Source organism: Capra hircus, chromosome 15 (assembly GCF_001704415.2).
Source record: "Capra hircus breed San Clemente chromosome 15, ASM170441v1, whole genome shotgun sequence".
NCBI lineage: Eukaryota > Metazoa > Chordata > Mammalia > Artiodactyla > Bovidae > Capra > Capra hircus.
In genome coordinates this window covers 61,549,642-61,575,003 of record NC_030822.1, presented here as the reverse complement: position 1 = coordinate 61,575,003, position 25,362 = coordinate 61,549,642, and the positions used below count along the sequence as shown (strand labels likewise).

General features: G+C 42.8%; 1 protein-coding gene across 2 annotated transcripts in view; it reads right to left on the bottom strand.

The window, feature by feature from the left end:
• Window positions 1-20,380, bottom strand: part of ARHGAP20 (Rho GTPase activating protein 20) — a 205,789-nt gene extending 185,409 nt beyond the window's left edge. The window contains exon 1 of one of the 2 annotated variants that reach the window (XM_018059812.1): window positions 20,043-20,380. Coding sequence is in view for 1 of the 2 variants with exons in the window: in XM_018059811.1 (XP_017915300.1) it covers window positions 19,558-19,662 (105 nt within the window). In the remaining variant the exon portion in view is untranslated. Of the gene's footprint in view, window positions 1-19,557; window positions 19,858-20,042 lie in introns of those variants that run through there. The other variant, XM_018059811.1, reaches the window with a different exon arrangement.

Here is a 25,362-nt window from a genome sequence, read left to right as displayed (position 1 = left end):
GGAACACAACTCTCAGGAATTTAGCACTCTGAGGCCAGTGTGAATGTAGAGGTTGCAAGGTGAAGGGAACTCTGGGAGACAAGTATTATCAGTGGGCTGTTCCCATATGAAGAGTCTCAGTTCTGGAAGACTGGGTTGATGTTACTTAGGTGATGGTTCCTTATTATGTAGATTTTCTGCAGGATTCTATTTCACCTTTAGGTCTAGGTTTGATTCCTATTTCTTTTCTGGAATTTGAATCCTTTTATTCAGGATCTAGGTACTGTGCTTCGGACTTTGAAATAGGCCCAATCCTGGGCCCCTTACCCTTGGCCTGTTCTGGCCTTGAGTTTCTGCCTAGCCTTTTGAGTGAGGGGGTGGGGGGGTGTGTGGAGGAGTGACATTCTTGCACCTATCTCAGTAGTCTTCCTTCTGCTGCTCCTAATCCTCTGACACCATTCTCAGCAGACCCAAGTGTCTAAACAAGATCTTCATTAACATATGATTTCTAATTCTGAGCTCCTTGGCTTTCAGGCTTACAAAGAATTTGGAAAGGGTTCAAAAGACAGCCATAAAAATGATTTAAAATGTGGAAAAAAAGAAAGAAACTTAAGACAAGTTAAAATGATCTGACAAGTTAAAATGATTCTTCATTTGGAAACAGTAAGTCTCCAAGGTAATGCAGAGTTATTATACGAGGATACCAAGTGTCTTCCAAAGAAGATAAAGTGAAAAGAAATGTGGCTATACTGTAGACTAAGAATCCAGGTTGATCCTGGGTAGTGGGTTTATGAAGAAATTTATAAAAGCTGTGAAAGAAATTATGCACTAACTTCAAGGGGTTCAGAAACCCCCTAATATGGATTCTTTAGGGATCCATGGACTCCAGATTTGAAACTTTTTGATATAAAGAAATCTTTCTGAGTGATGGCTATTAAACATGAGAATGGATAATTAAAGAAGAGTGACAAATTTTCTTCTGTAAAGATGCTTTTAAAACAGTTTTTCATAGAGGTCTAATATAGCAGACTATTTGTACCTAGTTGTATGCAGTAATTAGACTGTGTTTTCTTAGTTATGGGCTTCCCTGGTGGCTCAGCTGGTAAAGAATCCGCCTGCAATGCAGGAGACCTGGGTTCGATCCCTGGGTTGGGAAGAACCTGGAGAAGGGAATGGCTACACTCCAGTATTGTGGTCTGGAGGATCCCATGGACTGTACAGTCCATGGGGTCGCGAGGAGTCGGACTCAACTGAGCGATTTTCACTTTCACTTTTCTTTAAATTGTTATAAATTGGTAGATGTGTGACGAATCAAATGTGGGGTGAATCTACCTCATTTGGTGGACTCATATTTAGATATTGCAGTCAAACTACAGGCAAAATAATATTTGAAGTCCTATTGTTTGTACTGAGACTCACTTCACTACTAATCAGATATGCAGCCTAAGGTAATTCATACACTCCTGTGGGTCTCCATTTCCTTATACAGAAACTGAGAAAATTTTGACTAGTCTCTTAGGTGACTTCTATTTCTGATATTCTCATGGTAAGTGTCTACCAAAGATTCACCCTGTAAATGTTATATACACAATGAACTTAGAATTCATAGGATTCACTTCTCTAAGTTATAAAAAGTCTTAAAGAGTTGTCAATATAATGGGAATCTAGGTATTAATTCATCCAAAGTACGCTTTTTTTTTTTTTTTTTTTTTTTTTTGCTCAAAAGTGTAGTAAAGAACCAATGGTGACTTCAAAAAAAAATTCACTCATCTGTCGAAGAATCTGTTCTCAGGCAATAACGACTTAGATTTTTTTTGGTTTATTAACAACTGTGAAATAAAATATACAAAAATAGAAGGAGACTACTGATTCCTTTCTAAATCTATAATAATACAAACTTGTCAGGACAGGTTGAAACTATGGTCATATCAGCACCAACAAATTTCCCAGTTGTTCAGTGACAGAGAAAACTACGATACTTTGCCTCACAGGAAATGAGCAGATAGGTTTAAAACTGTATATTTTCTTTGTGAAGTTAAAATCACAATTCACAATGTGGCTTTTCAGAATGCCCAAATGCTTGATATCTATCTATATTGAGATTACCTCACAAATATTAGACGCCATTCTGAAACTGAGTAGTTTTTAAAGGATAATCTTGTAAATTGATAAACATTAGGCAAAAAATCAACTGCATTAATCTTTTAGAAGTGATTTTCTTGACTTTGTACCAATTAATTAAGCCAAGGCTTAAGCAACCCCCAAAAAACTAAACAAGACTTTTATATAAGCTGAAAAACAAATTATGAAGTAGAATTTATTTACTCCTCTGCTAGCAAATGGGAACAATGAGGAGGGGCTTGGACAGAGTTGTAAAAGGGAATTGTGATTAAATTTTAAAAACTGACATCTTTATACTAGTAGCCATTTATTAGGAAAGTATAACATGAACACTATACAGAAATTAAATCTTTGGTTTCCTAAGCTGCCCCCTCTGCAGCTATATTCAGTATTAGAGGCAAAAAACCTATTCTGCAAAAGAATAAATGAATAGAGGTAAATAAAGATAAAAACCAAATGCCTATAATTAATTTTTCTTTTATGTTTCAATAATAATACAAAACTATAGCAACATTACCAGCTAATCTGGACGGTGCTTTCCACTTCGATTCTTTTTTTAATTGGTTAGATGAACTAAATATTGAATTCCTGTGTTCCTAACTAACTTTATAGTTATGCCTCAGTTAAAGCATTTCACATGATTATCTATCTCTTTCTTGAGAGCAAGGGCTATGTCCAAACGTTCTCCCATCTTTCCAAACTTTATCCTATCTTACAGCAATTACTGAAATTCTTCTCTGTGGCAGGCCTATCCTTGCATTACTAGAGCCTAGTACAATACCTGGTACAAACTATATACTCAATAAATGAAGGCTTTCAGTGAATTTTAAAACGTACTCATTCTCCACATCTATGCTACTGTTCCCAACACACACACAGAAAGGCAAACACACTTACTTAAAGGGTTCTGTTGGAAAACTGTCACTAAGGAAATGTAAGCATCTGCTATGGAACCGGATGGTGAGAGTCATCCTTGTACATTGCAAACTACAGCTTTTGACATAGTGTTGACATTTACATTGGACTTCCCTGATAGCTCAGTTGGTAAAGAATCTGCCTGCAAAGCAGTTGAAACTCCAGTTCAATTCCTGGTGGGGAAGATCCCCTGGAGAAGGGTTAGGCTACCGCCTCCAGTATTCTTGGGCTTCCCTGGTGGCTCAGCTGGTAAAGAATCTGCCCACAATGCGGGAGATCTGGGTTTGATCCCTGGGTTGGGAAGATCCCTTGGAGAAGGGAAAGGCTACCCACTCCAGTATTCTGGTCTGGAGAATTCCACGGACTGTGTATTCTATGGGGTCGCAAAGAGTCGGACACGAATGAGTGGCTTTCACTGACATTTACATTATCATGGAGTTTCATGGTAAACATCTGTCGTATAATAAAAGTTAATCATCTGCCAACAAATGGTGCTGGGACAACTGGATATACATGCAAAAGAATGAAGTTGGATTCATATCTTATACCATATACAAAAATTAACTCAAAATTGATCAACAGTCGAAAAGAGCTGAAGCTATAAAAATGTTAGAAGAAAACATAGGCATAAATATCTGTGACCATGGACTAGGTGATGGTTTCTTAGATATGACCCCAAAAGCACAAACTGTTAAATTGAACATCATCAAGGTTAAAATTTCTATGCTTCAAAGGACATTATTAAGAAACTGAAAAGAAAGCCCACAGAATCGGACATTTTTGCAAATCATATATCTGATGAGGGGTTTGTATCCAGAATATTTAAAGAACTGTTACAATTCAATAAAGTAGGCTACCTTAAAAATGGATCTGAATAGGAAGTTCTCTTAAGAAGATATAAACGGCCAAAAAGCACAAGAAATGATGCTGAACATTGTCAGCCACCAGGAAAGCACAAATTAAAACTATGAAATTCCACTTTATACCCATCAAGATGAGTTAATATCTTATTATCAAGATAATTATTATCAAGATAATAAAAAGACAACAACTGTAAGGATGTGGTGAAATTAAACTTATTCACAGCTGGTAGGAATGTAAAATGGTGATGCCTCTTCGGAAGTTCTGCAAATGACGAAACACCGAGTTACCATACAATCCGGCAATTCCTCTTGGGTATGTAACCAAGAGAAATGAGAACACAGGTTCACACAAAAACATGTGCACGAACGTTCCCAGCAACATTATTCATAATGGTCAAAAAGCAGAAACACCACCAATGTCCATCAACTGAAGACTGCATAAACAAAATGTGATACCATCATAAAATAGACTATTACTTGCCAATAAAAGAAGCAACAAATGTGCAACAACATAGATGAATCTTGAAAACATTATGCTAATTAAAAGAATTCAGTCCCAAAGGACTACACACTATAGGACTCCATTTAAGTGAAATATTCAGAATAAACAAATCCATAGGAACTAAAATAGATTAGTGCTTGCCTGGGGTTTAGGGGGATGAGAAAATTGGGGTGTAATGGCTAAGGGGTGCAGTATTTCTTTTTGTGGTAATGAAAATGTTCTAAAATTGTGATGGATGCACAATTCTAGGAATATACTTAAAGCCACTGAATATACACTTTTAAGTGACTGAACTGTATGCTATATAAACTATATCTCAACAAAGCTCTTAAAATGAGTAAAACAAAAACTAACCACCAAACTACTAAACTACTGAGCTCTAGCCCAGCAAACTGGTTCATAGCCAGAAGCTCTCTTTTCCCTTGTTCATACAATAATCATCTGAAGCATAATACATGAAAATGAAAATTACTTATTTTTTTTGTCCAATACATTTTTGTACAAAATGACTGAGTGGCTCTTCATTTGAACTCCTCAGAGATCTGAGGAATATGCCAACCTGCATGCTGTGGTTTGCCACGGTTCCTCCCCTATTTCTCCAGTATTTTCCTAGTAAATTACCTTTATCTGAGAGTTTAAGGTGGTAAAGCAAGTGTGCCTGCTTAGGAATCTAAAGTTTTAAGCAGGTTATGGAAGAAAAAAGTTTTGTTCTTTTATTTTCAACAAGGCATAAAACACTGTTTATATAAAAACCTATATGTAATCTCTCAGTGGAATTTTAACTTTGTATCAACCAGGAGACAAAGAACTATTTTTGGAACCTCGAAGTATCAACCAGGAGACAAAAAAATATTTTTGGAATGGCGAAATCACTCTGAATCTGGTCATTCTTAGTTCTCAAAGAGATGTAAAGGGGAAAAAGCCTATCAAAAGAAAGGACCAAAACGAAAGAGTCAAGTCAAGTGAACTTCAATTTTACATACTTTGTTTTGTTCCAGCTACTTTATGAAGGAAAAAATTCAAGCATTTCGGTCAGATTTAAGTCAAATTTGCTAAAGTCACTTTCAAGTATTTAAAATTAGCATAGCATTAAATTAAGGGCTTTGAGGAAAGCTTTTAAGACTAAAGTTTCAAAGACAGAAAAAAATGCTTAATCAAATTTACAACTTAGTTTACTCAAATTCAACTCAATCCTTTGTGGGTAATCTGTACAATTCAATGAACTGTTTCTTGTTTTCCCTACACACCTGAACCATTAACGTGTGGAGACATACCCCAAAGAAAGTGGCCCTGCAAGGGAAAAAGGAAATTATTTCTACTCCTGCCCCTTACTTCTACATCCTATTATCACAAGGTTTCAACCACTGGATGAGCTAAAGCTTCCCACTACTGTCGCTTTGAGTATGAGTATGATACTTCAGCAATGAGCATGATCTTCTATTTACTCATAATAATCCCAGCCAGAATCAGTTTGGGCATTTATTTAAAGCAAATGTCATCACAGAACAGACTACTATAAAGGGATATAATTTCTTTCTGAGCTTAAGAAATGTTTTACTTTTGGCCATATTTCCTGTTTCTGTTAGATAAGCACTTTAAAATAAAATAAATATGAGATCTACGTAATGGAGAAGAATGGGCACTTGGCATTGAACCTAAACTCTGGATGCTGGTTTGGTCACTTCTCAGAGTCCTCTCTGTAAAATGACAAAAACCGTTTGACCTACCACAAAGAATCAAATACGATTTTACATGTGAAAGCCCTTTGATAGGGAAGGCACCATGACAGTGTAACATACACAGGAAAGCTTCAGAGTGCGTAAGTACCGTATGCAATAAATATGAGGACTGTAGAACTCCCCTTCTACATCATGATTTGTTCCTCTCATACAGACGTCTGAAGTACCATGATGGGCCTTCAAATTGACTGGACTTTCTTCTTTGACAAAGCCACCAGTTTCAGACTCGAGTCATGATTCCCTTTCAGCACCACCCTGGAGTACGCAAGTTCAATCACTGATGCTCTCTCCCTAGTAGTCCTGTTATAGGGCAGGGCTTCACTAAAATATCACATCACAGACCATAGGAAGCGCTGCAGTTTCTACGCCCATGCCGCACTATAGCAGAGGGGCTCTCTGGCTGCTCCAGCGCCCACCCACCTGCATGAAGGCTAAGGGGCTGAATGTATCAGATGTTGTTGGAAAACTCTTCCTTGCAGCAACCTCTCACTTTCCTCTTGCAGAAGGGAAGGGTACAGTGATCAAATCCAAAACCATAATGGTAAAAAAAAAAAAAACAAAAAGAGCCTATCAAATAAGAATAAAATCCAGGCCAAGGTCTGACCAGATTTAGATATACTGTAACATATTAACGTCTATTATGGAAGCTGAGGTTCAAGACATTGTAGGCATAGAAGAGGAAATACGGAAACTCTCCTAAGTATAAATTAGGGCCCAGGTAAACAAGAAAAGCCAAAGGCCACAGCGCAGCTGAGCTGTCCAGATCTCTGAAGCATGAGCTCATATGGGCACACATACGTTTCATTTTCAGAGTCCACACACGTGACCAGACATCCAGAAACAGGGTTTACCTTTCAGTTGTTCCATGTGAGAGCTGTCTGTCAAAACTAGGTCAAGGCTGCTCAGCCCAGCACTGACATACTGATAGGGCTTTTCTGCTGTCAGCTGGATATTTCTAATCTAAACCTGTCCTGGATAAAGAAAATCAAACTGAAACAAAATTATAAAACAAACTGGGTTGTGATGCCTACAAGACCCATTATTGGTGGCTGACAAAAGGCAGTTTCCTCTAACTCCTTTCCAATCTCCCACATTGTGGCCAAGTCTTCGGTAAGTAAACGAAAGCGAAGTATCACCCCACCCTAGGCTGCTTCAGTGCCTACTACCAAACTAAGCATTCACCTCAAAGGCTTTCTGTACACAATAGGACCTTAGAGTTCCTAGAATACTAGGCATGAGTGATCTAGAACACTTGAGATAGCAACAGAACAGGAAAGCAAACTTTCACCTCAATGAAAGTGTATTTTAAAGATATTCAGTAAGTTCAGGCTACTTAATATAACAAAATAACACAGATTGGGTGATTTACATGGCACACACTTATTTTTCATAGTTCTAGAGGTTAAGAAGTCCAAGGTCAATGGGTCAGCAGATTTAGTTCTTGGTGATAGCTCTCTTCCCAGTTTGCAGACAGCTACCTTTCTGTTGGAGACTCACACGGGCAACACAGAGAACAAGCTTTCTGGTCTTTTGTATGGGCGGTAATCCCAACATGGAGATTCTGCCCTCATGATCTCATCTAAGCTATTTTCCAAAGGCCCCTATCTCCAAATACAGTTGACCCTTGAGGGACACAGATCTAAACTGCACAGGTCCATTTCCACACGAATTTTTTTCAATAAATATGTACTATAGTACTATACCATATGAGGTTGCTGACTATGTAGATGTAGAACCATGGATAGAGAGTGCCCAATGTCAAGTTCTAAGTGGATTTTTTGACTGCATGAAGGGTGACAATGTCTAACCTCCACATTGTTTAAGGGTCAACTGTATTATCATACTGGGGGTTATGACCTCAACCTTTGAGTTTCAGGAGACACGAACATTCAGTCTGTAACAGAGGTTTTTGTCAAATACTCAGGAGACTGAGGGATATGAGTCACGAAGCTCCAAACTCCATCAACTCACAGTAATAAGATGTACATATATATCTTCAAAGTACTGTTTATATGACTCTATGTACATATAAGTATGTATAACCCCCTTTGCAGAGAACGCAATGGCAACCCGCTCCAGTACTCTTTCCTGGAGAATCCCAGGGACAGCGGAGCCTGGTGGGCTGTTGTCCATGGGGTTGCACAGAGTCAGACACCACTGAAGTGACTTAGCAGCAGCAGCAGCAACCCCCTTTGCAACAATGTCTCTTTGGGCTTCTCTGGTAGCTCAGATGGTAAAGAATCCTCTTGCAATATGGGAAGACCTGGGTTCTATCGTGGGTTGGGAAGATCCCTGGAGACAGAATGGCTACCCACTCCAGTATCCCTTGCCTGGAGAATCCCATGGACAGAGGAGCCTGGTGGGCTACAGTCCATGGGGTCGCAAAGAGTCGGACACGACTGAGTGACTAACACTACTCCTACACATGTAAGTGTGTACACACAAGTATCTAACCTTGATACTATATACCTATTTTTGTGACACTGTATAGTTTATAACATGTTTTAATGTCAATTTAAATTGAAGTCCAGTATATTCTCAGCTACCAAAACCTCCTAAGAAGGCAAGTTTTATTATAATCAGTATGTTTGTTAAGTGGTATGTGGCCCTGTAAGGCACAAGACCACTTTATGTCAAAAGGAACAGCCACCAAGTCCTGGATGGCAGCATGAGGAAAGGCAAAGGATTCAGAACCCAGATTATCCAAGTTCAAGATTTCCTTTTCTGAAGGTGCCTGTCTCACTTCTCCCAGGCTACGAAACATATTCCACCTCTTGCCTTGCAGACCTTCCACCAAATCCTAAAATTAGAACAGTGAAGGGGCGGAGAGTGATAAAGTGCTTCATGACAACCTTCACATCAGAATCAAAAAGCAACAACTGCACTACTTAGGAATCTGTGACTGGTGAATTTCTGGTCAATAAGCTACAACTCTCTGTGAGGACTCAATCTTCAAGGCTGATAATTACTTTTTACATAGATGTATAGAAATAAAACATAATTTTCATTTTATAAAAAACAATGTATTCTGTTCTAATATATGAATATTAGAGTCACAAAATAAGTTTTCTTTTGCTATGTTAAAATGCACTACTGTGTTCACATCTTAAGTGAAAATTAACTATGGAAGCAAGCTTTTTCTTACACTCAAGATTTATCGTATTAAAATGTTTACTGAATTGAGAGTTTCAGCTACATTTCCCACACCCAATTTTCCATGGTGGAAACATCTAAGGCGCAGGATTCAGCACACCCACACATAACTTTGAAATATAGTTCTATGAGTTTGGAGAACATGCCAAGTTTTCCTACAGCAAGCAGGACTGAGATATCAGCATGGAAAGAAGGTCTCCTGAAGAGCTCCTGAAATATGAGTGCCTTATATAAAATATCTGAAAATGACAGATACCAAAGCAAAACGACCACACATTTCCAAAGAGATTATCAATGATTGTGTCCCTGATCGTCACTATTAGTCCATATTCACTATGAAGGTTAATATTGTGTCAACTTGAGTGTCCACAGATTCCCCAGGTTACATATTATCTCTGAGTGTGTCTGTGAGGGTATTTTCAAGATGACATTAGCATTTGAATAAGCAGTCAGTAAAGTAGGTTTCCTCCCCATCATTCAATCATTCATCATTCGCCTTTACAGAACAAGAAGTGGAGGAAAGAGGAATTTGCTCCCTTTTTCCTCCCTCACTGTCCAGCTAGAACATCTCATTTCTTCTGGTTCTCAGGAAAGACTACACCACCTTCCTCCCTGTGGATGGCAATCAAGGGACTCCTACCCCTGTCTGTTTCTCTGAAGAGCTCTGACTAGTACCTTTATCTAATGGCAGTAGTGGACATAATATTCAATGGTACACGGAGAAGGTAGAGACTCTGCTCTCTGAAGGGCAAAATTACCTCTCAGAAGAAAAACTTCTCAGATACGCTTTGCCCAACTGGTTATGTAAAATTCAAATCTACTCTCTCCTACATCTTATGTTACAATTAATAGAAAATGCATCTGTAGTCTAGCTGGAAAGAGAAACAAGAGTTGGAAAATCTGGGTTCAAATTTTCAGCTCTGCTGCTTGCCACACACAGCCCTGGAGGGCTCCCTGCCTTCTCCTCTAAGAGTGTGTTATTAACAATGCCTACCATACAGCTTATGTGTGTTACATATAGTGAGGCATTTATTCAAAGAAGTTTCTAAAAAATTTCCTTTCCTCTTCCACATATTACAAGCAGTAAACTCTTACCTTTTTTCTCAAGCTTCTACCTTAGAATATTTGAGATTTATGACCTTCAAAGGCGACTGCTTTGATGATGCATGTTTTGGATCAAATTATTATACTTGTGCCTCCTAAATCCATATGATGAAGCTCTGACCCCCAATGTAACGTTACTACAAGGCAGGGGTCTCTGGGAAGTAATTAGGTTTAGATGAAGTCTTGAGAGTGGGGCTGCTCTGACAAGGTTAGTGCCTTTGTAAGAAGAAACCAAAGATATCCAACTCCATCTCCATCTCTCCCTCCCTGTCTTTCCCTCATCTCCCTCACCGCTTTTCGTCTCACTCAATCTCCCACGTGAGGACACGACAATAATTGGAAGCCAAGAAGAGGACTCTCACCAGGAACTGAACTGGCTGGCATCCAGGTCATGGGAATTCACAACCTCCACAACTGCAGGTAATAACTGTTGTTTAAGCCTCCAGTTTATTGTATTTTGTTACAGCAACCTGAGCTGAATAAGACAAATAGCATTTACTTATTTGCATATGAATGTTCTTGTATTAAATCCAGGGAAATAAAACTCTTTTTTATTGCTTTACAGGTACTTTCACCTGGTACCTGTGAAAAATTACTGATGGCTTCTGAATTTTTTGAAAGTGTTTTTATATATTTTCTCCTTTGACCCATAAAAAACAACCTTGTAAGATATACAGGATATGGATTATTATCCCCATTTTACAAAGAAACAAAAACAAAACACAGAAATTCAGAGGTCACACCAGTGATAACAGAGGCTGTTTCTGATTAGAAAAAAAATCTATTTCAGTTTTTGATATTTCCAGACTGCTCTCAGCCAAAACAATCTCTCAGGTACCTGATTTTATGCCACTCACTTTGTGAATAACATCACAAAAGTGTTCAGTAGGATATGGGCTTAACCAAGGGCATAATATTTTTCTCAGTTCTAAAGAATAAAACCAAGTCTTCAGTTCAGTTCAGTTCAGTCGCTCAGTCGTGTCCGACTCTTTGCAACCCCATGAATCGCAGCATGCCAGGCCTCCCTGTCCATCACCAACTCCTGGAGTTTACTCAGACTCGCGTCCATCAAGTCAGTGATGCCATCCAGCCATCTCATCCTCGGTCGTCCCCTTCTCCTCCTGCCCCCATCCCTCCCAGCATCAAAGTCTTTTCCAACGAGTCAACTCTTTGCATGAGGTGGCCAAAGTACTGGAGTTTCAGCTTTAGCATCATTCCTTCCAAAGAAATCCCAGGGCTGATCTCCTTTAGCAGGGACTGGTTGGATCTCCCTGCAGTCCAAGGGACTGTCAAGAGTCTTCTCCAACACCACAGTTCAAAAGCATCAATTCTTTGGTGCTCAGCTTTCTCCACAGTCCAACTCTCACATCCATACATGACTACTGGAAAAAGCCATAGCCTTGACTAGGCGGACCTTTCTTGGCAAAGTAATGTCTCTGCTTTTTAATATGCTGTTTAGGTTGGTCATAACTTTCCTTCCAAGGAGTAAGCATCTTTTAATTTCATGGCTGCAATCACCATCTGCAGTGATTTTGGAGCCCAAAAAGTAAAGTCTGACACTGTTTCCACTGTTTCCCCATCTATTTCCCATGAAGTGATGGGACCATAGGGAAATACAAATCAAAACCAAAATGAAATACAACTTTCTACCCTCTGTTGTTATTAGTCACTAAGTTGTGTCTGACCCCTTTGCGACCCGTGGACTGCTGTCTGCCAGGCTCCTCTGTCCATTGGATTTCCCAGGCAAGGATACTAAAGTAGGTTGCCATTTCCTTCTCCAGGGGATCTTCCCAACTCAGGGACTGAAACAGCATCTCTGGTATCTCTGCATTGGCAGATGGATTCTTTACCAGTGAGCCACCAGGGAAGCCCTTCTATCCTCTAGGGTGATCAAAATAAAAAAGACAGATAATAAGTGTTGGTGAAAATGTAGAGAAATTGGACTCATACGCACTGTTAATGGGAATGTAAAACCACTTTGGAAAATAATTTCACAGTTTATTAAAACGTTAAACATATACTTAAATTATGACCCAGGCTCAACATTTAAGTATTTTTCCAAAAGAAGTGAAAGCACAAGTCCATACAAAGACTTGTACATGAATGTTCAGAGTAGCTTTGTTCATAGTATCCCAAACCAGGAAAAAACCAAAACAGCCATAAATAGGCGAATGGATAAACAAACTGTGCTTCATCCACATGATAGAATACTAGTGAGTACTGATCTGTACACAAATAAAATGGGTGCATCTCAAAATAATCATACTAAATTAAAGAAGCCAGACAAAAAGAATACATAGTATGATTCCTGGAGAAGGCAATGACACCCCACTCCAGTACTCTTTCCTGGAAAATCCCATGGATGGAGGAACCTGGTAGGCTGCAGTCGATGGGGTCGCTAAGAGTCAGACATGACTGAGTGACTTCACTTAAGACTTTTCACTTTCACGCACTGGAGAAGGAAATGGCAACCCACTCCAGTGTTCTTGCCTAGAGAATCCCAGGGATGGCGGAGCCTGGTGGGCTGCCGTCTATGGGGTCGCACAGAGTCGGACACGACTGAAGTGACTTAGCAGCAGCAGCAGCAGCAGTATGATTCCATTTACATAAAATTCTTTAAAATGCAAATTAACCAATAGTGACAGAAAGCAGACCAGTGGTTGCCTAGAAATTGGGAGGGGACAAAGGGATTAGAAAGGGACATGAGGAGACTTTAAGGAATGATAAATATGTTCATTTTCTTGGCTGTGGTCATGGTATCAGAGTTGTATAATGTGTCAAAACCTATTGATTTATGTACTTTAAACATGTACAGCTTATTGCATGCCAGTTCAGTTCAGTTCAGTTCAGTCGCTCAGTCGTGTCCGACTCTTTGCGACCCCATGAATCGCAGCATGCCAGGCCTCCCCGTCCATCACCAACTCCCGGAGTTCACTCAGACTCGCATCCATTGAGTCAGTGATGCCATCCAGCCATCTCATCCTCTGTCGTCCCCTTCTCCTCCTGCCCCCAATCCCTCCCAGCATCAGAGTCTTTTCCAATGAGTCAACTCTTCACATGAGGTAGCCAAAGTACTCGAGTTTCAGCTTTAGCATCATTCCTTCCAAAGAAATCCCAGGGCTGATCTCCTTCAGAATGGACTGGTTGGATCTCCTTGCAGTCCAAGGGACTCTCAAGTCTTCTCCAACACCACAGTTCAAAAGCATCAATTCTTCAGCACTCAGCCTTCTTCACAGTCCAACTCTCACATCCATACATGACCACAGGAAAAACCATAGCCTTGACTAGTTGGCAAAGTAACGTCTCTGCTTTTGAATATACTATCTAGGTTGCTCATAACTTTTCTTCCAAGGAGTAAGCGTCTTTTAATTTCGTGGCTGCTGTCACCATCTGCAGTGATTTTGGAACCCCCCAAAAATAAAGTCTGACACTGTTTCCACTGTTTCCCCATCTATTTCCCATGAAGTGATGGGACCAGATGCCATGATCTTCATTTTCTGAATGCTGAGCTTTAAGCCAACTTTTTCACTCTCCTCTTTCACTCTCATCAAAAGCCTTTTTAGTTCCTCTTCACTTTCTGCCATAAGGGTGGTATCATCTGCATATCTGAGGTTATTGATATTTCTCCCAGCAATCTTGATTCCAGCTTGTGCTTCTTCCAGCCCAGCGTTTCTCATGATGTACTCTGCATAGAAGTTAAATAAGCAGGGTGACAATATACAGCCTTGATGTACTCCTTTTCCTATTGGGAACCAGTCTGTTGGTCCATGTCCAGTTCTAACTGTTGCTTCCTGACCCTGCATACAGATTTCTCAAGAGGCAATTGCATGCCAAGTATACCTCAAAAAACTGTTAAAATTTTTTAATTGCTCACCTGTACCAGCCACACGTCAAGAGCTCAATAGCTACATAACAGCTAGTGTCTATTAAATTGGACATTGTAAATAAAGACTAGCTCTGCCACTGCAGAAAGTTCCAGTTAACAGTTATGCTCCAGGGGTCAGCAAACTATACCACAGATTGACCTCTTGTTTTTCTAAATAAATTTTTATTGGAATATAGTTATGCCCACTTATTTACATATTGTCTATGGATGCTTTAGCATGACAGTGGCATAGTAGGTAGCTGCAACAGAGACCTTATGGTCTCTTAACCTAAATTATTCACTATCTGGCTCTCTGAAAAGATTTGCTGATCCTGCTATAAATCATAAACCCTGAACAAGAGGGCCATATCTATTGCTGCTGACTGTTGAACATAACCCAGCTTATATTTAATGAGTACCTAATACATAGCTTCCCTGGTGGCTCAGATGGTAAAGAGTTTGCCTACAATGTGGGAGACCTGGGTTCGATGCCTGGGTTGGGAAGATCTCCTGGAGAAGGAAATAGTAACCCACTCCAGTATTCTTGCCTGGAGAATCCCATGGACAGAGGAGCCTGGAGGGCTACAGTCCATGGGGTTGCAAAGAGTCGGACACGACTGAGCGACTGACACACACATAATACGGAGCACTGTCCCAGGCATTGAGGCAGCAGCCTTGAACAACACAGAAAATGTCCCTAGTCTCGTGGTATTCACAATCTGGTGAGCTGTTCAGGTAACACAACCAGAAAGGACATAAGAATATACAAGGCAAGACTGAATACTGGGATAAGAGTAAAACAGAAAGCACAGGGCATGACTGAGGGGCAACTTCCACCTGGGTAATCAGAACAGGCCTCTGGGAGAACCTAAGATGAGAATGACATGAAAGAATCAACACTGCAAAGATCTGTGGCCAAAAAACAGACAATAGCAACACCAAAGCCTCAGAACAGAATCAATTTGATGACTCGATGTGTGAAAAAGAAGGCCCATGTAGCTGGAGAATACACAAACAAGGCAGGAAAGGCAGATGAGGTGAGAGAAGCAGGGAGGGCTAAAAAGAGGAGTTTCAATTTTATTCTAAATATGACAGAAAGCCACAACACAATTTTACACAGTTAGAAACATGATCAATTTACATTTTTGAAGATCACTCTGGCGCTTCTAAATAGTGACTGGATCAGGTAAAAGCAAAAAAGGTGTTAGACAAGTTAGGGGCTTTCTGCAAAGGTTCAAGTGAGCGATGGTAGTGGTTTGGCTTGGAATACAATGACAACACTGGAGATGAAGTGAAGAAATTCAAGGTATGTTTTGAAGTGACAATGGATGAGCATTTCCGATGGTTGTTGTAGACTGAGGAAATAAATACCAGATTTTTGGCTTAAATGATTGGGACAAAGTAGTGTGAATTACAAACACAGTGGGAAGTACAAACATAAGAGCTAACATATGCTAATACTTACTCAATTTCACATTAAATTTTTCTGTCTTGAGAGTTACATACTATTGTTATTTTCATTTTACAAACAGGAAACTGAAAAGGTTAAGTAACTGACCTAGATTTGAAGGCTAGTACAAACACAATGTAGACTTGAACCAGATCAGTTCAGTTCAGTTGTGATGTCCGACTCTTTGCGACCCCATGAACCGCAGCACGCCAGGCCTCCTTGTCCATCACCAACTCCCCGAGTCCACCCAAGAAAAGTGAAGTGAAAGTGAAGTCGCTCGGTTGTGTCTGACTCTTTGCGACCCCATGAACCACAGCATGCCAGGCCTCCCTGTTCATCACCAACTCCCAGAGTCCACCCAAACCCATGTCCATCGAGTCAGTGATGCCATCCAACCGTCTCATCCTCTGTCATCCCCTTCTCCTCCTGCCCCCAATCTTTCCCAGTATCAGGGTCTTTTCAAATGAGTCAACTCTTCACATCAGGTGGCCAAAGTACTGGAGTTTCAGCTTCAACATCAGTCCTTCCAATGAACACCCAGGACTGATCTCCTTTAGGATACACTGGTTGGATCTTCTTGGAGTCCAAGGAACTCTCAAGAGTCTTCTCCAACACCACAGTTCAAAAGCATCATTTCTTCTGCACTCAGGTTTCTTTATAATCCAACTCTCACATCCATACGTGACTACTGGAAAAACCATAGCCTTGACTAGACAGATCTTTGTTGACAAAGTAATGTCTCTGCTTTTTAATGCGCTGTCTAGGTTGGTCATAACTTTCCTTCCAAGGAGTAAGTGTCTTTTAATTTCATGGCTGCAACCACCATCTGCAGTGATTTTGGAGCCCCTCAAAATAAAGTCAGCCATTGTTTCCACTGTTTCCCCATTTATTTACCAGGTCATCAAACTCCAAATTTCACCACACTGTGCAGAACTGCCTTTTCAATGGTAGTTTCTAGGAATATGAACCATATTCTAGACAACGGCAGTACCACTGGATTTTTAACTTTCAGGATGACTAGTTTGAAAGATGCTATGGTTTTGCTTGTCCTTCAGTTCAGTTCAGTTCAGTTGCTCAGTCATGTCCGACTCTTTGCGACCCCATGAATTGCAGCACGCCAGGCCTCCCTGTCCATCACCAACTCCTGGAGTTCCCTCAAACTAAAGTCCATCGAGTTGGTGATGCCATCCAGCCATCTCATCCTCCTTTGTCCCCTTCTCCTCCTGCCCCCAATCCCTCCCAGCATCAGAGTCTTTTCCAATGAATCAACTCTTCTCATGCTTATCCTTCAGGGACTATTAATTAAGATCAACTTGTTTTCATAAAGTAAAAGATGTCTGCTATATACACTTTTTCCAAGCTCTTTCACCACTATCTTCTCTTTGATACTCCTTTTACAAATGAGGAAACTAAAGCAAGTGATTTCCTCAACATCACTCAAATAGTAACAGAGATAGGACTAAAAGCCAAGTGAACCCGTTCCATGCAGTAGTCCGGCCAATAACACTGTCTTTAAAAATGCTGAATATTCAGTAAGAAACACATTTTACTCCACTACCCCAAATGCACATATATATACATAAACGAAACAGGGCAAAAGGTCATACAAAGCAATCTTTACCCTTACTACTGTGCCAATACTTTCTGTTCTATTTCATTTTTTAAAACGTTGACTGCAACTGACAATTTCAACAACACTGATCCAAGTCTCAGTAATTAACAGTACAACAGCATAGTAGACATTTTAAGAAATAAGTCTCATGATTCACTAGGACTACCAAGCACTAAAAAGGCAAGAGGAAACATAAAAAAGATCAATCTGCTGAGTATTTGGGATACAAGAAGATTGTGGCCCATGAGAGTGTAAATACCAATGATTCTGAGTTACAATTTGGAAATATTATTTTATTATAATTAATTACTATTGGTATGGAGGTCTCAAATCAAACAGATACACCTACTAACATTTAAAACGGGCAGAGATACACATTTCTGGAAAAATATTAAAAGAAAATATATAATATTATATGTTAAAATATTAAAAGTAAAAATATAAAAAGCGGTTCTTCAATAAACACAAGTCTTCAATTTTACTTTTGCCCTAAAGGGAGTAAAAAGCTGTAGAAAGACCAAGCAGGCAAACCTATTTCATTTTTTTTTTAAATGAAAAGAAAAAGACTGGATTGTGTGACAAATCATTACGTTTTATAACGCAGGACAAAAATTGCTTAAGATGCACAACAATCTTTCATTTATTGAACAAATACTTCTTGATTGGTCAAGCTACTCTCATGCTTTCTTGCTTAATTACCATTAGCAAAAAAAAAGGGGGGGGTGGGGATGAGATGTGTTCTGGCATACAAATACTTTATTTTCCCCAATTTCTTCAGTTTACAAGAATAAAAATTGCTTTTAAACTATGTTGATTACTGAATAGTCATACAATGCCAACCTAGCATTTTCTCTCTCTCTGCATATCTGAAGGGGAAAAGCGACAAGGACAAACCGCAGCCTCCATATATCAGACAGAGCCAGCGCTACAGGAGATACATCATCAAGTTCACTGACACTCCTAGATGGCTCTGCAACAGGGTCAAGGTCCCTGGGTGCTCACACAAACTTCTACACTCCGCACCAACCTCACTTCTTTTCTACTGACCTCCAGCCAAGCCAGGATTCTGCTGGGCAGAGTCATGAAAGGCAGTAAGATCCGGACAACCAGGGAGCCTGCGTAGCCCCTTAAGGTTCCAATGATACAAATGCACTGAGACATTCCTCAAGATGTTTCTTAAGGATGACTTAGATTATCCCTCTAGTCCCATTTTTCTTTTGTTTTTCCGCAACAGAAGCTGGAAGGTCACCACCAGGACACAGAGCAAAAACGGCCAAATATCAGAAGGGGGAGGGGAGGAGCGAGAGCAGAAAAGGCAAGAAACACCCAAATCAATTCCTCTGAGAGCCAAGCCGCAGAGGCCGGCAGCTCGCGGCCGCTTGCACTTGCTGAGGGAACCATTCCAAAGAAACCTGACCCGATCGGAGTCAGCACGCCGCTCGGCGGCCGCGTTTATCCTAAAGGAACGCTACAAGTTGTTGCCGCATCCTTGCTCCAGGCTTTGACAGGGGCCGCGCGCGCCGCCCGCAGCCCAGCCCCGCGGAGCCCCGGGGGCCAGCGGACGAGCGCAGGGTGCGGGCCCCTCCGCCGCCGCCCACCCGCTCTCTCCAGTCCGGTTCCCAGCCGAACTGGCCCTCCGCGTCCCCGGGCGTTAACCGTTAGCATCCCCAGCATAGCTGCAAAGGCTGACCACCGCCTTGCAGTGACCCGGGGTCATTGCGGGTCTCGTTCCCTAGCCCGCAAGCACCCCACCCGGCCGCCCCTCGCCCTGCAAAACCCCGCGGAGCGGCCGCGTCCAGGTGAGGGGCTGAGAGCCCCACGGGCGCCGCTCTCCGGCCGCCTACCTTTCCTCCGCGCGGTAGCCGCGCCAGGGCGGATCGCCTCGGCCCTGGCGATCTCGAAGCTGACCCCGTCAGGGGCCGATGAGCGCCTGAGGGACCTCGGGGAACCACGGGCCCGGCGGGGCTGGGGAGGGCGACGGCGCAAAAAGCGGACCGCGCGCCCCGCCTGAGGGAGGAGAGCGGCGGATGAGGACGGAGAGGGCGCCCCCCCGGCTCGCTAGGAGAGCGACACTGACTCTAGACGCGACGAGCCCGGGGGTGCCGGGGTGACCTGGGGAGACGGGAAGGCGGGCCTGGCCTCGTACAGACGCGGCGGGTCTCGAGCCTCGAGCGTTAAATACCCGCGGCGTCCGGCCCGCGCAGCGGCGGAGGGCGCGCGCCGGCGGCGGCGGGGCCCCGCTCGGCGTCCTCACCTTCTTCGTGCCGGGGCCGCCTGCGATCCGAGACACTCCTGTCAGGGAAGAGGAGCGCCCCGGTTGTCCCCCTAGAGTCTCCTGCTGGGGGGACATCGCTTCCATGAAGAGCACTTGAGAGCAAATCCCAGCCCAGGAGGAGGTTACGCGGGCATGTCCGCGGGACGGCGGCCGGACAGGCGAGGGCGCGCGGGACCGAGACGGACGGCCGCGCTCAGGCGGCGAGCCGGGCTCCGGGGGCGAGCCGCGCGCCTCCCGTCGGGGCCATGTACCGCCGCCCGCGCTCGGCACCGAAGCTGCAGGCTTTGCCGCGGCGACGGCCCGCCAGCTCTGCGGCCGCCCCGCCTCGGGCCCGCCCCTCGGCGCCTGGCGCCCAGCGCCGGGCCCGCCCCCGGCCGCGGCCCACACAGCGCCGACCCTTCGCGCGGCGCGCCAGGGCGCGCGCCCTCCTAGATATTATATTAGGGAACGGGTGACCAACTGACCTTCTCGGTCCGCGCCTCCGCGTGCGGTCAGCTCACCGGGCGGTGTCACGAACGCGGGCCTCTAGCGCGGATGCGCGCCTCTCCAGGCCCTCGAACCACTCGCACCCGACTCCATCCCTTCCCGCGCCGCGGCACCGCGGCACCGCGTGCGGGGCGCGGCTGTGGCGACCTCAGCCTGAACGGAGGAGTGGCGGCGATTCCTGCCTCGCTCTCGGCCTACAGCGGAGGGGTCCCCCGCCCCTCCCCCGGCGGGGAGGCCGCGGACGGAGGCGCACGTCGTAGAAGGCTGCACAGTGCAAGCCCGCACGCTAGCCTGCTCCCGGACCGGCGCGGGCTCTGCAGCCCCCGCACGGTTTGCACCCCGGCGGCAGCCCCCGCAGGATTTGCACCGGCGGTTTCCGCTGTCTGCGGGCTGCAGAGACCCGGGCATTCCAAGCGTGTAAGCGCAATTAAGGAAAATGCGGCAGAGAGAGGGCTCTGAAATATGGCTTAGCTGTTGAGAAGGCTACAATATGTGGAAGTGTTTATCAGATATCTGCGCTGAGAGCATAACTTCCTGTCAGCCCAAATAGTGGCAAATTTTTTAAAGGCCAGAGAATAATCAGAGGGAAGGGATTTGGAGCTGACTCGGGCTGAGTTGAGCACTGCCGTACTTTGCAGGACTGGCTGACTAGGGAGGCTGGTTCGGTAGGTGGCATTCTTCCCTTGGAGTCAGGACTCCATAAAGGATGGTTTGGTGATGAAGGACGCAGCTCGAGGATACTAGCTTGTGGAAGAGGTTTGTTTTTGTGGTAAGAAAAAAACAGAGGCTCCTGCCGGATTGGGCTGTTATCGAGTCAGATTATAGAAGAATAGGGTTCTGGCCAGCTCTGTTCCAAAGCAAAAGTTGCTGTCCAAAACACACCCACACACTACGATCACCACTAACCCCGCAATTGTTATTGTGGAAATAAGGGGAGAAAATAGTCCAGTCCATTTTATGCCTTGCACATATCACATTGTTTAAAGTAGGCTTGTTACACCGGCTTTGTAAATCTCACACGCACACAAAGGTATATATATAATATATGTAAATTATATACACCCACACAGATTTTCAGGGTAACTCTGCTGCTTAGAGCCATGTCCAGACAGGGCTTTGCACTCACCCTTGAGGTTTTTTGGAATTTTACACTTTACACTGCAGAGGGTTTTGCAGCTCTTTTCATTCCTTGTTGAAATCATGCTATTATGATTCCTATCTTGCATGGGTGATTTCAGTTTTTCTTACTGTTTCATTTTTTAATTTCAAGAATTAAAAAATATTTAATGTAATCTACTTGTTATGTTTAAGGTTTGTTATCTTCTAGAGAGGAGGACTCTTTGTTGTTGTTGTTCATCCCAAGTGCCTAGAGCTGTGTCTGGCACATTAAATGTTGATTCAATCAATGAATGAGACACAAAAGGGATATAAGATAGATCCAGAAGAGCCAGGCTAGACTTGATTATTTCACTGAGTGTGTGTTCAGTGGCTAAGTCATATCTGATCCTGCAACCCCAGAGACTGTAGCCTGCCAGGCTCCTCTGTCCATGGAATTTCCCAGGCAAGAATACTAGAGTGGGTTGCTATATCCTTGAAAGGATATTTTGGACCCAGGGATCTAACCCATGTCTCCTGCTGGGCAGTCAGACTCTTTACTTCTGAGCCAGGAGGGAAGCCTCATTTTGCTAAGAGCCTTGTGTATTATCAGGTGTTTATTTTGAGATATATACCTCATGCTCCAAATCAAAGTAGTATTTATATTGCATATAACTAAGTTAAGTTGCCCAGTCATGTCTGACTCTTTGCGACTCTATAGACTGTAGCCTACCAGGCTCCTCTGTCCATGGGATTTTCCAGGCAAGAGTACTGGAGTGGGTTGTCATTTTCTTCTACCGGGGATCTTCCCAACCTAGGGATCGAACCCAGATCTCCCGCATTGTAGGCAGACCCTTTACCGTCTGAGCCACGAGGAAAGTCCCTATAGTGCATATATGGAAAACCTACTTTCACTTCTTGCTTTCTGAGTGCTTTTCTTTCAAAATCCATTGGTTTTGATTTGCATAGAAAACTATCCTACCCCTCTCCTGTAAGGTGTTTGGAGGGAGGTTTCACTTCCTAAATAAAACTGAGTTTGCTCAGATTAATATGATCATCAGTGTAGTGATTGAAGAACGCAAATCAGATAATATCACTTCTCTGCTAAAACTTTCTTTGGCTTGCTGTGTCTATGGAATGAATTTCAAATGTTGTACTACAGATGTCAGTACAGTTTGACACTCTTGTCCTCAGTAGTTTTCTTTTCCCATTTCTTACCCCTTTTCACCTCTCACCCTTTTCTCCCTCTCATTGAACTTATCTTGGCCTCTCACATCTTCATGACTTTGAACATGCTGTTCCCATTGCCTGGGAAATTTTACTTCCATATTTTCCAACCTCTTGCTTTAAACTTACTTATCTAGTGCCGGGTGCATAGTAAATAACCAATGAATATTTGTTACAGAAACAAATCTTCAACACTTACGTTAATAATTGAATCAGAGAAATCTTCCTGACTTGAGTCCTCTTTAACCTCCACACACCAATCACCACGCACACGGGGTTAAGCACACAGTCTGCAGTAGTAACAGATAATGTTTACTGAGCGCTTACTTTATACGACACTATGCTAAGCATTCTACACATACTAAGTTACGTAAATCTTCATAAAAATTCTACAGGGTACATTCCTCACACCTTATTTTGCAGATGGAGAAATCAAGCCACAGAGACCTTAAATAACTTGTTAAACAGATGGTAAGTAGTGAAGCCAAACTTGGAAAAGCTGGGGAATTTGCTTCAGAATCACTTAACCATTCCCCTTAACCACTTGGCTATACTGCCTCTCCTGTGTATGGTTTCTTCTCTTTCTAGCACATAACACACTATACTCTTATCATCTATTTTACTTGCCTGTAAGCTCTGTGAAATTGAAGGTTAGATTTATTTGCCTTTTCTTCTCTGTGCCAGGCACACAATTACACTTTGAATGATTTTTTTGATGATTTACATTTGAATGAATGAAGAATTGGAAACAACCGTCCTACAAGGAAGATGCTCTGGTGGGGAGGAAATAGTCCTAGGCTAGTTCTGTCATTCCTTAGTAAAAACCATTTCCCCTGTCCTGGGAATGTTATGTTGTAGAAAAGGGTGATGCCAAAAAACAAAAGTGATGACAGGGCAGTTGAAGGAGTGTGATGACAATGCCTTGACACAAGCAGGATGTATCCAGAATATTTTGAAACAAACCATAAAGCAAAGTACTAAAAATAGCAACATGTAACAGCTGGGAAATACCAATAGCAGACCTTTAACAGGAACCAATCACCAATCTAAGAATGAAACCAAAAGGTTTCGCCAACTATTAGACTGAATAACAGTGGATAAGTTTAGCTATAAACGGAGATATCTGTGCAACTTGTTCATTCAGTGTGTATTTATTATGTGCCTGCTATGTGCCAGACACTGTGCCAGGTGCACAGAATATGGTCAAGACGAGTTCACAGGTGTAGTCCTTGTAAGCCTCAAAATGCACACGAGAATCATAGGCAGTGTTATCCAAATATCCGAGAGCTGAGTTGTAAACTGATGGCCCACAGAGTGAATTCAGGCATTTTTCAACATAAAGACTTTTTTTTTCTTTTTCTGAACTTGTTGGCAACCTTAAAAATCAAGATAATTTACATAAAAATCTAGGTGCTCTTGAAAAAATTCAGAAAATATTAGCAACACTCAGCTCATTTTCTGCAAGGCAACAATCAACTAAAACTGAGTTGTATCTGTTAATTACATTTCATGTTCACAACAACCCTATGATTGTCATGGGCTTCCCAGGTGGCGCTAGTAGTAAAGAACCTGCCTGCCAATGTAATGCAGGAGACATAAGAGTCTCAGGTTTGATCCCTGGGTTGGGACGACCCCCTGGAGAAGGGCACAGCAACCCACTCCAGTATTCCTGCCTGGAGCCTGCCATGGAGAGAGGAGTCTGGCAGGCTGTGGTCCACAGAGTCGCAAAGAGTCGGACTTGACTGAAGTGACTTAGCGCATGTGCACCCATGATTGTCAAGTCATCACTGTCCCTGATGTTGGGGAACCACTAAAAGGTAAGACAATAGAAGAGGAAAAACTGGCAAGAGAGGGAGAGAACAGGGAAGAAAAGAATGAGAAACACCATGTGTATGTGTGTGTGTATTTAAAGCCGAAGTAATAAGACTCTTTCAACAAGGGAGATTGACAGTGTCTAGTGTTGCAAGAGATCAAGCCCTCTCCAGGGTGACTAGGAACCTTGATAGAAGAGAGCTTTTGACTTTTAATCATCAAGATCAGATGTGGCGTTTTCTTTATCATCCTCAGTTAGAATCTCAAACAGGGCTGTTTCCTTACAGAACAAATCCTAGTTCTAAGAGTGGAAGCTTATGAAGTGGGAGGCATAGGAGTTAGAGAAAGGAGGAAAGGCACTTTAGGCTTTACTGACAGGAAGGAAACGAGAAAAAGCTCAGACTAGGAAAAGAGCTAGGGGCCAGACCATGAAGGGCCTTGGACTCTATGATAAAAATTTGGTTATTTTCCAGGGAAAGTGGTAAAAAGGGAACTGGCATTATCTCATTTAACCTTGACCATCACAAAGATGTGGCAATTATTACGGTGGTGTGGTGGTTTAGTCGCTAAGTCATGTCCGACTTTGTTGCAACCCCAGGGTCTGTAGCCCACCAGGCTCCTCTTTCATGGGATTTCCCAGGCAAGAATATTTGAGTGAGTTGTCATTCCTTCTTCAGGGGATCTTCCTGACCCAAGGGTCAAACTTGTGTCTCCTAATGCCAGGCGGATTCTTTACTGAGCTACCTGGAAAGCCCCAGATATTATTATCAGTTCAGTTCAGTTCAGTTCAGTCGCTCAGTCGTGTCCGACTCTGCGACCCCATGAATCGCAGCACACCAGGTCTCCCTGTCCATCACCAACTCCTGGAGTTCACTCAGACTCGCATCCATCGAGTCAGTGATACCATCCAGCCATCTCATCCTCGGTCGCCCCCTTCTCCTCCTGCCCCCAATCCCTCCCAGCATCAAAGTCTTTTCCAATGAGTCAACTCTTCGCATGAGGTAGCCAAAGTACTGGAGTTTCAGCTTTAGCATCATTCCTTCCAAAGAAATCCCAGGGCTGATCTCCTTCAGAATGGACTGGTTGGATCTCCTTGCAGTCCAAGGGACTCTCAAGAGTCTTCTCCAACACCACAGTTCAAAAGCATCAATTCTTTGGCACTCA